The sequence below is a fragment of the Halyomorpha halys genome, unplaced genomic scaffold, assembly GCF_000696795.3.
Source record: "Halyomorpha halys isolate HHAL.00 unplaced genomic scaffold, Hhal_1.1 Scaffold1526.1, whole genome shotgun sequence".
In the NCBI taxonomy this organism is placed as follows: domain Eukaryota; kingdom Metazoa; phylum Arthropoda; class Insecta; order Hemiptera; family Pentatomidae; genus Halyomorpha; species Halyomorpha halys.
This window is the reverse complement of record NW_027106725.1, coordinates 58,751-73,345: the sequence shown is the minus strand read 5'-3', so window position 1 is coordinate 73,345 and position 14,595 is coordinate 58,751. Positions and strand designations below refer to the sequence as shown.

The following is a 14,595-nucleotide window of genomic DNA, read 5'->3' as shown; positions in this document are numbered from 1 at the left end:
TTCCCAAGATTTTCAAGTGTATATGAAACATACAACATATTTACTTATTGTATTATTTTGTACAGTTGTAAATTACATTAAATAAATAAATAAAAATAATTCTCTGGTGAATTTTTTGAAGTTCCACATTGCCCTCCTCGGGTACTGGGCAGTTGCCGTACGGCCCTTAATCCATTCTAGCGGCGTATTATGAGCTTGTGATAATGAGACATCTGGTAGTGGCTGAATCTGTTCTAGAGGTGGGGTCCCTGCAGCTAAAGGTTGATTGTTTTGGTGTCAATTCTACAGGTTCAGAACTGCTGCTCTCATGATTCCATTACTGGCCATATTTTGATGAAATAAAAGGATAAGACAAAATCAAAACAAAAAAAGTCTTCTTGAAAACAAAAATTACTCCGGTATCTAAATCTCCCGGGTTTCAGCACCACTTATGTATTGGCGAGCGCAAAACTTTAAAAAAAGAGAAAAGGGTATCAAATACGACACGCTTGAACTTCTGTAACAGACTGGCTCTATTGGGTTCAGTACATTCATACAGTACATACATATACACTCGATCAGCTGATCTAATCTCAGTAAGCTGACATAGAAATAACAGCAGGTAAATATAAGGAAATATAGAGGGTGGGAGTAGTGTAAAATGATCTTAAAGTGAGTGCTAAGAGCGTTTGTTGAGGTTTAAGATGTGCCTATAAGTGAGGGAGATATTATCTGTGTCAGTTTTTGTGGTCCCTCACATATAGGCACATCTTTAATATCAGTTTTTCCTTCTCCAACCAAAATTATTTTTCAAATGTAAATGATTGGTTTATTGCTTACTTGAAGCAATTAATAGTGTGGTTCGGAAGGAAATAGACCCGCAGTTGGGAGTAAGAGTAGATGCCTAAGTAAGGTTATAAAGGACAAAGCTGAATAGAGCACATAAATTTTACAAAATTAATTTGAGTAGCCTTAGGAATAGAGGCTGTGTAAAAACAACACTTTATTTCCTAGTATATTTCAAAACATTGAGCAAAAAACAATACATAGAAGGTAAAAATTGTTTAGGCAGTGGGGATACCACCGGGACTGTGGATTAGTGAATTATTAAAAATATTTTACGTATGTTGTTTCGACCCTATCTAACCAAGGAGTTATTTTATTTAGAGACAGTAAGGACTCATACTTTTATTTAACCTATGAAAGTATCATTCATCAAATATTAAAATAGTTTCAGAAACAACTGTAAAACAAATACTTGGACGTCATATGAAATCAATCTTACATATTAGATTATACAGGCCTATCTAGTACAGAATTCACCTCGGTTCGATTGAGAGGTCACATGTGGTTCTTGGACGGGTCTAAAGAGGCTGAAGACAGCGGTCCAGTGGAAGCCTTCATCGACAAGCAATACTACCGGATTATGCAAGTATCCGCACTCTACCTCAGGATGGATCCAAAGAACCGTGTCCTCAGTTTCCTTCAGCTCATCACTTACGTCGTCATTCTTGCATATCATTGGAGTCTCCTCGTTAACGGCACATTAGTCCTCTTCGACATCAACATGGTCCTCTTCAGCCAAAGCGTTCACTTCAGCCTATTAGTCCAATTAGCTATGATTTTACCAATCTGCTTCCAAATCAAGCACCAAAAGATGTATCAGTTCCACAAGATGTTGTCTTATGAATTTTTTGACTACGAAGATCCCCCCATCATAGGCGAAGATCATCTTCGTTCTGCCATGGCTCAAGAAAACCGTAAGATGTTCATGATTCCCGTCGGAGTAGTTGCAGCCGCGGGTGCCGTGTTGATCATGGCACCGATCGTCGATATGAACGCCGGATCTTTCGATTTCAGCAAGACTGCCAACATCTTTATTGACAACCTTCCCTACCGCTACGCACCGTACCCTTTTCCCGTTGAAGATGGATTCGGGTATTACTTCGCATTGTTGGGGCAAATGCTTTGTGGGCTTCTCTTAACTCTCATTATTGCTGGAGGTGGTTTTCTTTTCCTCAATCTTTCTCAAAATGTCGTCCTTCAGTTAAAAATCTTGCACAGCTCATTGGACAATATTGAGGGCAGAACGGAGCACTTGATAATAAAGTTATTTGGGAATTTTGACAAAAAGAAGGATTCATATGGCGACAGTCGCTATGCCTATTGTTACTCTATATGCCTTAGAAAAAATTTCGAGCACCATCAGATCGTTGTGAGGTATTGACACTTTTTCTTACTTTTGTTGATGATTATTCCATTGATGAAAAAATAGTAAATATATGCATGCTGTTTCATGAACGTTAAGCAATATTTAAGGATGAAATTTAGAACTCAAAATGAACTCGATTCTCAAGTGTCCCTTTTTTTGTTTAATTAGATCCAATCACTTAAAAATTATTCCAGGAAATTTTTTCGATTCCTTTATAATAAAGGCAATAAAATATGGCTTGACTATCGTAAATATATCGTTAGGGACATATTTTCCAACTAATGGAAGAAAGTTTTTTTTTTAATATTACTGTACTTGTTAATGTTTTCCTTACCCTCCTGCTGGGCTAAAAGCTTCCAAGCTCCTATATTTAAAAAACGTTTTAAGTTAAATAAGCCATAATTTATTAAAAATTAAGTTAAGGTTTCTTTTGGAATCGGTTAGGTATTTGTTTTTTATTCACGTTTTTTGTTGAATAGGAAGCGATAATTAAAAATCTATTTATTTGGACAATTCATCATTGCAGAATAGTGAACTAAATAAAAGTTTCTTTAAAAAAGGGCAGAACTTGTTTTTGTTCAAAACATCTGAAGAGGGCTTTCAAACAGTCAAATAACTTGAAACTTACCTGAAGCCTTCTGTTTAAAATATTTCAACTCTTGGTATATAAATGTAGATTTCTATGAAAAGCCAGAGAAGAGAGTTATGAAGAAAAGAGAACTTTATATGCGAATAACTGAAAAATTAAGCGTTTTACGGAAAATCCTTTAGTATCATTTGAAAGGCATTTAAATTTCAATCACAAATCAAAACAGAAAATATTGAAATCAGGCAATTAAACAATACCAAAGATACGAAATATTGAACATATAAAGTATAATTATATTTATAAAGGTATTTGGCAGGTTTCCACGGTTCACTTATTTGTCAGTTCTTGGAATAATTTGAACACTATACATCTTCTGGAACATTCTACTCTACACCTTATTCTAGATAATTAAATTGACAAATATGGTCTTAATTTGATCTATATTAACAAAGATCTAGACAATTTTGTTCTGGACCTTGAGCCCAAGCCGGTTGGATAATCATATTAACACACTACATAATTTATTAATTAAATACAAATAATAAACTCGTTGTGTAATAAATTACAATTTTTTACTTCATTATGACATGTTGAGTAATTTCCTACATGTATCAAAAACTTTAAAAACATGTTTTTGAAGTATATTTTTGTAATTATATGTTCATTAGTCCATTGCTTATGATATTTTTTCAGGGCCTTCAAAATATTGGAAGAGTTGGCTTCAGTGCCCGTGTTCCTGGCCTACACCACCGGAACAATAGTTATTGCTCTCAGCCTTATATCAGCTGGATCTGTGAGTGCTTCGTCATCATCAATATCCTAACAGTTTAAGGAATGATAAACTGTTTAACTTCATTTAATATATATTTTTTCTAATCTTTCTAGATGAAGGAATTGCCGGGAACTACATTAGCTTCGATGATACTGTGTGGTGTTGAAGTAGGCTATATGTTCCTCTTCTCTGTTTTCGGCCAGAGGTTGAGCGACCTGGTAAAACTTTCTGTCTCATTGTATTACACAAAATTATTTTCATAAACACGCTCTATCGTAGTTAGTACATACCAATCACCAAGTTGTTGAACTTAGATTAACCTTGGAATCTGTGAGCAATATTGAGATAAAATTAATTCCTCGGTGAGGTGATAGAAACGATAACAATTTTTTTATTGATAATAAACCTAATCCTTGTTTATTATTTAACTAAGGGGCATGTTTTTTATATGCCTTATCTCGCTTTATGCTTCATCAAAACCAATCGAATCGATATTGAAGATAACTTTCACCGCTCAGAGCGAAAATAAACATTTTTACCGTCCACCATTAGAAAAAAGAATTTAAAATGTACTTTCGGATTCGGGACATTCAAAAAGGCTGGTGAAAAAAGTTTATTTTTGTATCACAAGAATCAAATTTACTCGACTAAAGAATTTTAAGGAAGCTGGAATTGGCTAGCGTATCTCAAGAAGAGGAAAATGATTTAACCAGAAGAACATAAGATTCCTATATATAAAATTCCCAACCTGAGTTTACCATAAGATTTGCATGTACAGGATTCCACTTTATTGATTAATGATTGACATTTTATTTTTTTTAAAGGAAAAACCCCCGTCACTTCTTACTTCTTTATTTAATTATGGGACATTTGGAACATCTGCCCACCCTCTAGTACAATCTACCATTATATCAGATAAAGTAGATTTTATCAACCAAACATTTTGTTGAATATTCTAGTTAAACATTTATTTCGGAAATAATAAATGACTTTTTTTTATTAAATCCCTTAAGGAAGAGATATGAAACATAATTAAAAGATAAATGCATAGAGATATAATAATAATTGGCTTTTCTCATTTCACATAATAATTATTATAAATATGCAATGTGCATTACAGAAGTGAATCTATTATATAAAAATAAATATTGGTTTGTTCGTATTTAATGCGCTGCGTTCCGCATACCTTCCATCTTCATAATGTTCAGAATTTTTCTTGGAAGATTATAGACTGTTCCGATTTCTCTTATAAAAAAAATGTATGCATTTTTGTTGCATAGCTCAGAAAGTATATATTTTTTTCATAGTTATTTTATGCCAATCAATTCGCCTCTCTCAGAAGACTAAGAGCAAAAGATTACTGATTATTACCAATTGGCCTATTGGTCCTTTTTGCCATCCCCAAGACAAAGCAATGGAATTGCTCTTTTATGTTCTTATTCCTTATATCTTATTCCTTATATCTTATTCCTCTATATCGAACCTTTTCGACTTTCTAGTGAAATTTAAAAGGGACCGTTCGCAATGAAAGACAAAGGATGCAAAGCTCGGCGATTCATCCTGGGAACATGCAAGAAGCAAGTAAAAATTCATATAATACATGAAGAAACATCGAACAGCCAGTTTGAAACTCAGCAGAACATTTTTAAGAAAGATAGAGAAAACTTCAAGTGTAATGAAATTTAAAAGGGACGCCCAATCTATAGAGAAAACCTCATTTCTTGTGATTCTATCAGAGCCTAAAAACCTGTATCTTTGTCATGCATACCTGCCACAGTCAGCTATGTAATGTAAGTCTCTGGGGCCTGTCCGCATAAGCAGCAGGTTTCCCCATCATGGACTACTCCACATATCTTAAGATATCTTTTAAGTCTGCGTTGAGGTGTTAGAACTTCTATTAATTGGAGTTCGTTTCTGTTTAGGCCACTTAGAAGCAGAGGTGTTTGCGGCTTTAGCGCACTTGCTCAGCCTCCACTGGCTCATTACCAGTGATGCGGCGAGAGAGATGCCCTGGAATCTCTTGAGCTCTGCTCTACCCCTCACACGGGGATAGAGTGGGATCAGGGATCCTCAGGTCGATTGTGTAAATATTGTATATATTATTTTATCATTATGTTATTTTATTTTTCATAGAGATAGTTTGATTATGTTCATCTTGTCTATTCTTTTGTTTGTCTATATTTTAAGAGAGTTTTTTTTATTATTATTATTATTTTTATTTATTTTTTTTATTTTATTTTTTTTTATTTTATTTTTTTTTTTATTTTAGTATGTATCAGATTCATTCATCACTATTACCTATTGCCCACAACTGTGTGGCAGATTGTAATATCCATCAATAAATAAATCTTAAAATTAAAAAAAAAAGAAGCAGAGGGTTTAGTTATTAATATCTTGGCCTGTCTCAGCCCCATACAGTCCCTCACTCTACCTGCTATCTTCCATGTCCAATCAAGAACTAATTTTCTCTGATGCCTTTTAGAAATGCCTAGGAATGGTTCTGGTCCTATACCAGGCTGATCAGATTTTTCATTTCCTGTGATTCCCTTATGTTCTGGGACTCCCACAAGCTGAAGCTCTTTAAGTACGCTAATGATTCTAAGGCTTGTTTACACTCTCTTACCAATGTAGAGGTGACCCTAGGTGACTCCAAGGTTCCAAGACTCCAGACAGACTATCTGAAAAGATGGTGATGCTAGTCCTTTCACAGCTGGTGACTTCAGGGCAAATATCACTGATTCTATTAAATAATTTTTTTTTAGCTAAAAATTTAAAAAAGCTCATAGAGAATTTCAGTAAAGTAAGTGAAAAAATTGTTTTATGAAAAAGCAAATCATATTCGTCTATAGCTTCATTTTAAACCTCTACATACCTGTTTTCAAAGAAATAAAAAAGTATACATTTTTTAATTTAATTTATATGAATGATTTTTTTCTCTTTCTTTTTCTCCCACCATTTAGATTTAATTCCATTATAACGACGAGATATTGGTTTTAATTGAAGAAAAACATTTCAATTGTTTTTTATTATATCTGCGGTTTAAATTTGTTTAATTAGATTTGGTTGGTGCTAAACCACTCCCAAGTTTCGTGTAGATTGGTTTAGTCGTGTTGAAGTTACTTCTTTTTTTTTTACTACGTATTTTAATTATATAATGTTATTTACCAATATAAGCTAAATAGATATAATAAGCAATTAATTGAATGATTAATCCACTGTATAAATAATTAAAGATATTAATTTATATCAAACTTTCACATTTATTAATTTATCTACATCCCTAAATCTAGCTATTGTGAAGCATCGCCGTGTTTGTTTGTGGTTGATAAAATCTTATTTTTCTAATACCATTGTAAATTAGACCAGATGATAGATGTCCATAACGCTGGCCAATAATTAAATAAAGAAGTAAGAAATAATAAAGTTTTTTAATAATAATAATAATGTTTTTTAATAATAATAATAATGTTTTTTAATAATAATAATAATAATTAGGTTTTTTTCCGGGAAAAAACACAAAATATTACACCCTTAGACACAAAATGCCCAGATCTTCTAAGCATCTCGCCAATCAGGGTACCATTGTATATGAAGATAAAAGTTTTCATTTCATAAATACAAAATGTACAATAATCACCATACTGCTTTGGATTACAACCTTATACAATACATGTTTCATACGACAAATTACATTACAACTGTGTTTTACATTTCGGTAAAAACAAACGGAAATGAAAAAAAAAACATAAAACAATATTGAAATAAAATAAAATACATATCATTGATTAATTATAACAGTAATGTGAACTTGATAATAATTTAGTTCTAAACAGTTTACAGTATTTTGATGTTGATAATACAAAGGTTATTTTAATTTTGTAAATGTCACACCGCATGCAAAATATATGTAAAAGAACGAGAATAAATAAGTCAAGTAAAAACAAAAAAAGTAGCTGTGTGTGAATATCCTTTAGAAAGAAGAATCCTCAAAACCGAAGAAAGAATATAAGAAACAATACTCAATAATTAAAAAAGTTAACAGGTTATGGGCCCAGGAATCGTTGGTTGCCCTTGAAAACTAAAGAAAGGAAAATAATTTATGTGTATCGGAAACACCGTGATGTGCAAGACCCAGATACTGAAGAAATTAACAGCATTAAAGGCAAGGACACTTTCCAATTATGGGATATCGAACTAAGAATTACCCTGGAAGCCAAACAGCTGTGGGATAACGACACCCTGTCCGACTATACCACTGATACCATCATTAGGCAATGGTAGACAAAGGATACAAGAGCTCGACGATTCATTCTAGAAACATGCAAAAAGCAAGTAAAAATTCATATAATACATGAAGAAACATCGAAGAGCCAGTATGAAACTCGGCAGAATATTTTTAAGAAAGATAGAGAAAACATCAAGTGTAAAGTGCTTGAAGAATTCTTTAATTACAAGTATAATAAGTCCACAACACTGATAAATAATGTAAGTGCCATACTTGCTTGGATCATTTATGTATGTATTTATGGGTTGTTGTTTTTGTACAATTCCTGTTTCTGTTAATAATGTATTTAACAGCATTCACGGTGTTCTTATTTATTTCTTTAGTATTTCTAATTTTCTAAGTATTTTAACTTACTATATATATATTAATATAAATGACTCATTGTGTTCTCGTTTTCAGAGTTCTGACCTCAGATTCAAGTTATACAGTATCAAATGGTATTTATGTAATAATAAAGTAAAATCCAATATGTTGATCTTCCAGGAGATGACGCTAAAGCCACTGACTATGACGGTTGGTGGCGTTGTCCCAGCAAATATGGAGACCTTTTCTACAGTAAGTTATTCTTTTTTTTTTTATACTGGCACAATTGGAAATGAAATACTATATTCTAGCAATTCAAAATTAAAACATAAAACCACTGAAATATTCTAGTTATGACGCATGAAAGCAAAAGTTATTTCCGATCGGGTGGTAATGTCTTCTTCCATTTTCTTTCTTGTGGAATAATGGTCCTCCGAATCTCTAATCATAGAGTGCGGCAAGCAGAGTACATTTTTTTATCTAACCACTTAGATAGAGAGAAAATCCTTTAATATGCATGGCGTGGTATGATTTTGATGAGATCTTATTGGGTTTTGAAATATTGCCGCTTATCATCATTTCAATTGTCTGCGTTCTAAAAAGAGGGTTGTTCATTCTTCCTGGTGTAATAAAAGCGTAGTATTTATCGACACGTGAAATGTTTAGGTTGAAAATGAAATAAAATGCCATTTAAACTGTCCGATAAAATCATTATACCATTTAAAAAAATAAATAATAACGTATCGTTCTAGAGATATTCCGAAAGAATATCTAAAGTAAGAAAAATCATATATGTATCCAACAAAACGAGGACAGAGGGAAAAAAATGCTATAATAAAGCTATGAGATTTTTTATTAGTATAAAAGTCGTATTATTGTTTGTTTGTTTTTTTTGTTCTTATACTAACAGACTGTCAGAGCTATTAACACTTAAATGCCGGTATGTAAATAAATATTTTGTTGAATTTTTATATTCTTTTTATATAGACCTTCTTAACGAAAACCTCCGTATAACGGACATGATCATCTTCCTGTTGTTGGCCGTTATATAGTTCACTATATGATGCTGCTATATAAAGAACAACAGTTATAGCCTTCTGAAAATATTGTTTTTTGTTTTTCCCCTAAAAAGTTTACCATATTTAATCTTTTACTGGTAACTCTGCGATATAAAAAAAACTAGAAACTTCTGAAAACAAATATTTTTTATTATTGCTCTCAGCTACTAATATAACATTAAGCTCCTACCCTTAAGAACACAGCAGTGATATTGTAAAGAAACGCTTACATACAGTAGGATTACTCCATTTAAGTCCCGTAAATAATTATTAGAAACAACAAAGAATTATTATACCATATTGTAGTGAATTTTTGGATTTTCTTGATTTTTATCTTATTTTACTACTGCCAAAATCTAGTACAATAGCCTGGATGAAAAATTATTTTACACTACTTTTCGACAACTTAAATGAAAACTACTTATAATTACTAGTAAAAATTGACGAGTCTGCCAAGTATAGTAAGAGAAAATAAAGAATGGTGGCTGTTTCAAAATCAAAATCTACAACACTAGAAAACCTTATAATAATACAATTTAATAAATAATAGAACATCATATAAAGTAGAGTATATTTTCATAAATATTAGCCCTCGCAGAGCGGCTTACGTTCTATATTTCTTGAGAAAAGTTTTTTAAAAAGCAACATTTCATAAATATACTGGAAAATCAGCAATTAGTGCATTAATTATGAGGAATCTTTATCTCAAGAGCCGTGAGACACACTGATGTCCATTAGCACTCAAATTAAAGTTAGTTTAATGTGCTATAAAGTATTTTGGGACGTTTATCTTCGTAGAAGTAGTAGTTTTCATGATATTTGCCAAATAAAGAAATTAACATCATGATTTCTAGTTATTCGGACAAAACTTATGTTTATCAAATCTATAGCTCAGGAACAATTGGACGTAAAGATGTCTGCCAGCAATTATATTAAAGATAATTTAATGTATAATATGGTGTAGATAGTTGATTGGCTACTGATTGGAGAAGAGGGTCGGGGGAACGGTAGGTACTTATATAATTTAATGTACTATAAACTAGTTTACCTTCTTAGAGGTAGTAATTTTTGTGATAAATGCATATAAATATGAATTATGCACATGAAATTTCGTTCAAACAACTCGAAATCAATTTATTTTGGCAAATATCACGAAAACAGTGGTTAGTAGTGACTACAACAAAGTTTATTCTCCTCTTGTCCTTTTGTAATACTACTCGAACATGACAACTCCAGTTCCTTAATCAGGCCTCGTAAAATTAAATCATTAATAATTCTTCTATTCATTTTCATAAAAAAAATATTCATAGTTCACCCAAGAATGGTGAACAATACAGTGAAATCACAGAAATGGATGGGCGTACACAATGACAATTAACTTTTGATGTATGCTGTAAGTGATACAGTCTAAAATCGCTTTTGAATTTTTTTTTTCTTAGATCTTACTTAAATATACAAATAATATAGTGTCCAGTTTGGTTTATGTATTTTATTCCATCGTGTATGAATTGGAACAGATTTATTTTAAGTCTTGATTATATTCAATCCACTATCTAGATTGGGGCATTTTTGTTTCCACCTATCGTTTAAGAAGTACGTTTGTCAGATCTCCTTAGGTACTGTCGCGCACATATAATTTTATAAATGATGTAATTTATAAAACCTTTTCTTTTACAGGTTATGAATAGTGCATACTCATACTACAACCTGGTCAATGCTTTCGATGGAAGTTAAAGTCATTGATTGACATCGTCAAAAAGAGAATGCAGATTTATTTTTGTAACACTCAAAATATTCAGTCTGAGAGTTTTCAAAGTTGACATCATTCATAAAACTTTTTGAATTTCTACTCTTATCTATCAAAATTCTCGTTCTGAAATTCGCTACGCATATCATATAAATCTCATCATTAATCATCATCTTAACTAAACATAATTATTTATCCACCTTTTCAATTATCAATTTATCTCATACTTTATTCTTTGTAAGAATAAAGTTAGACTTATGTTGGTTTGTTCTTTTTAGTATCTCATTGTAAATTATTTTATTGTTAATTCTAGCAAATAAGTATTCATTAGTATTAAGTTCCGAATTACAGTATTTTCATCCATTTAAGTGAAAACCCAATTTTTAACCTTTTTAAAACTACTTAAGGTTTAGGTTGAAGATGTTGATTTGCAATATTTATTTGACAAGAAAAATATTGTTCCCCAATAAACTGAATAATTTTTAGATGTAGAATATTCATTTGGGTGAAAAAAAAAAAAATCAATAATAATGAGAAATGGATAAATTAACTTTGGATAGAGTACACTTCAATTGTTGTATCAATAATCATTAAAAAAACAAAACAATAAATAACAATCAAACTGTTCTCATTTTCTTTCTTACTGAGCCCTAGTAACTTACCTTATCCTGAGCATGTTTTAATGATTTAAAAATGACTTGAAAAAATAAGAAATTATATTTAAACCAATGTCGATGACCGTTGGTGAAGTAATCCCAGCCAGCATGAAGACATTCACTACGGTACAATGGTTACGGCTGAATTTTTAAATTTATCAGCCGTTTGAGTAGAAGAGTAAAAAATTATTTTCAAAATAATTGATAATGTTTATATAAACCTTTGTAAGGTAGAATTATCCTTTATTTTATTTTATTTTTATTTAGTTAATTGATATTAAATTCAATCAATAAGTCTTACGTAGTTTTAAGCAATTGTATGCATGAGGGGTTGAGATGGCAAGGACTGCTAATTTTGTAAATTAAAACTTTTATTCCTATCTAACTTTGCCTGAACCCAATTTACGCTTCATTATTGACAAAATTGTAAAATTATCAATAATTTACTAATATTAATAGATAATTTCACTAGAAATAATTTTGTCAACACTAGATTATACATAAGGTTCAGGCACAGATAGATAACAAGAAACCTCTGATACACAAATTTTCCACTAATTGGCTTCTCTCGTATCAGTGGTATCAATTTTCCGAGTTGGTAGCTGTACTTAACAGTAACCTCATACTTACTAACACTGTTTTAGTAATTATCTAACTATGATATTAAAATATTTCACCAGAACTATAAATAAATTTAAAGATCTATGATCTAGATAATTATTTGAAATTTAATTATTTATAAAGAAAAAAAAAAAGAGTGGTGTGGTAGAAAATGGAGACCGATTCTACAGTAGAACCCCTTTATCCGGGACTATATTAATCGGGGTTCTGATTAACTGGAGTTCCGAGGGGCCAATTTTTTTTTTCAATTTTTACACCATTTATTTTATGTATAATATTTATTTTAAAAAACGAATATGTAGGATTATTTTTACAGGTTACATTATTCTTAATTATCTATTGTCCTTAAAATTAAAGAAATAAAATAACGAATGGAAAAACACGGCAAGAATGAGATGTTTCCCACAACTACTTGTCCAATTCATATTCTAAGAGTGGTAACGTTTTCAAGTTTTTCTATGAAACTCCTACTGGCCTAAAAAACAAAATTATTTACTCAGTTGTGCTTTATTCTCCATTTAAATACGAACTATTTGAAGCTGTCATAGGGATGGCATGGAACGCTGGAAAATTGGCTGGAAAGTGACATAGACGAAGAGGGATTCGAACTACTGACTAAAAACCAAATAGTATTTCTCCCTCAGTTTGATTACTAAAACTCGAGCGATAAGAACTAAGATTCGATTATCGTTTCGGAAACCAAAAATAAATTCAACATAATTAACCATTGGAGACAATGGAACAAAACTATTAGTACAAGAGTCCAAGAGGAGAAAAAAGGAAGTTATCTCACCCCAATTGACAGTCAAAATTGATGAGTCTGCCAAGTATAGGTAGGGGGAATAAAAAATGGCGGGTGTTTAAAAACCTTAAAAAAATACTAATTTTTCATTCGGAGCTCTATATCTTAAAAACTACCCACAACAATAGAAAATCTAAGAGAACGTTATTTAAAGAAGTGTAAATTTTCTGAAATATTAGCCTTGAAAGAGCTATTTACGTACAATAGTTTTCGAGATATAGCTTTTTAAAAAGCAAAATTTCTTTAAAATCTACTGAAAGATTAGTAGATTTTAAAGATAAACATAATTAACTATTTTGTAGTAAATGTAACTAGCTTTAAATTGAGTGCTGGCAGACGATACGTCCAATGGTTTCTGAAATGAAGTTTTTCATAAATCAAACTTATTGTCCGAACAACTATAAATCAATTTATTTAAGCAAATATCATGAAAACTACTATTCCTACGAAGGTAAAGGTTTAAACTTCTGTATAGTCCATTAAACTAGCTTTAATTTGAGTGCTAATAGACATCTGTACGTCACATAGTTCCTTAGATATAGAATTCTCAAAATAAATTAACTAACTACTAATCTTTCAGTAAATTTTAAAGAAATTTTGCTTTTCAAAAAGCTATATCTCGAAAACTATTGTACGTAAATAGCTCTTTTAGGGCTAATATTCCAGAAAATTTACTCTTCTTTAAATAATGTTCTTTTCGATTTTCTATTGTTGTGGGTAGTTTTTAAGATATAGAGCTCCGAATGAAAAATTAGTATTTTTTTAAGGTTTTTAAACACCCGCCATTTTTTATTCCCCCTACCTATACTTGGCAGACTCCTCAATTTTGACTATTAATTATATATAGTTGTCATTAAAGTAATTGGTGTGAGATAACTGCCTTTTTTCTCCTCTTGTACTATATTCTGAACAGTAGAACGTCGATTACACCAGAATTATCTTGCTATGGGGAACGAGCACTGATATTAAAAAAAAAAGTTTAATCAATAAAAAACTAAAATTACACATTTTATTCTAAATAAAAATTCAACACATATGTAAAAACAAGCATATATTCATTCTTATATACGTGTGTATATTACAATTTAATCTTTATAAAACCTTTGTTAGTTAATAAAAGTAATTTTCTGCTCAGTTTTCTTTTAATTTAACCTTCTTATCTATCACATTAATAATGGGGACGTAAACCGGTTCATTGGAATACAGCGTCTAAAATGGGCGGGTCATGTAGCGAGGATGGATGGGAGTAAAATTATGCTGACGCGTCCAGAAAGAAAAAGAAGAGCTGGAAGACCTATATTGCTCTGGAGGGATGGTATCAACGCAAGATACTAGAGCTCTTCTTGGACTAGCTAACTGGAGAACAGCTGCTAGAGAGCGACCAATGCGCGAGACTAATTGAGGAGGCCAAGACTCAGCGACGAGTTGCAGCACTCATGATCATGATGGTGATGATCACATTAAGTATATAGCATATATCACATTAAGTATATATAAGTATATAGCATCTATCACATTAAGTATATATAAGTATATAGCATCTATCACATTAAGTATATATAAGTATATAG

At 31.4% G+C, this 14,595-nt stretch overlaps 1 protein-coding gene across 1 annotated transcript; it reads left to right on the top strand.

Annotated features, from left to right (window-relative positions):
* Positions 1-1,299: 1,299 nt before the first annotated feature.
* LOC106689927 (odorant receptor 4) lies at positions 1,300-11,556 on the top strand. Its single transcript, XM_014435151.3, has 5 exons — positions 1,300-2,199; positions 3,474-3,573; positions 3,666-3,770; positions 8,237-8,392; positions 10,876-11,556. Exons 1-5 carry the CDS (start codon positions 1,325-1,327, stop codon positions 10,930-10,932), a joined length of 1,293 nt encoding a protein of 430 aa, XP_014290637.1. The 5' UTR covers positions 1,300-1,324; the 3' UTR covers positions 10,933-11,556.
* The last annotated feature ends 3,039 nt before the right edge of the window (positions 11,557-14,595 follow it).

Bases quoted from the DNA above. Each gene is read 5' to 3' on its own strand.
- LOC106689927 (XM_014435151.3), top strand. From the start codon at position 1,325: ATGTGGTTCTTGGACGGGTCTAAAGAGGCTGAAGACAGCGGTCCAGTG. The intron at 2,200-3,473 runs GTATTGACACTT...ATATTTTTTCAG, and splicing joins CACCATCAGATCGTTGTGAG to GGCCTTCAAAATATTGGAAG. The intron at 3,574-3,665 runs GTGAGTGCTTCG...TAATCTTTCTAG, and splicing joins GCCTTATATCAGCTGGATCT to ATGAAGGAATTGCCGGGAAC.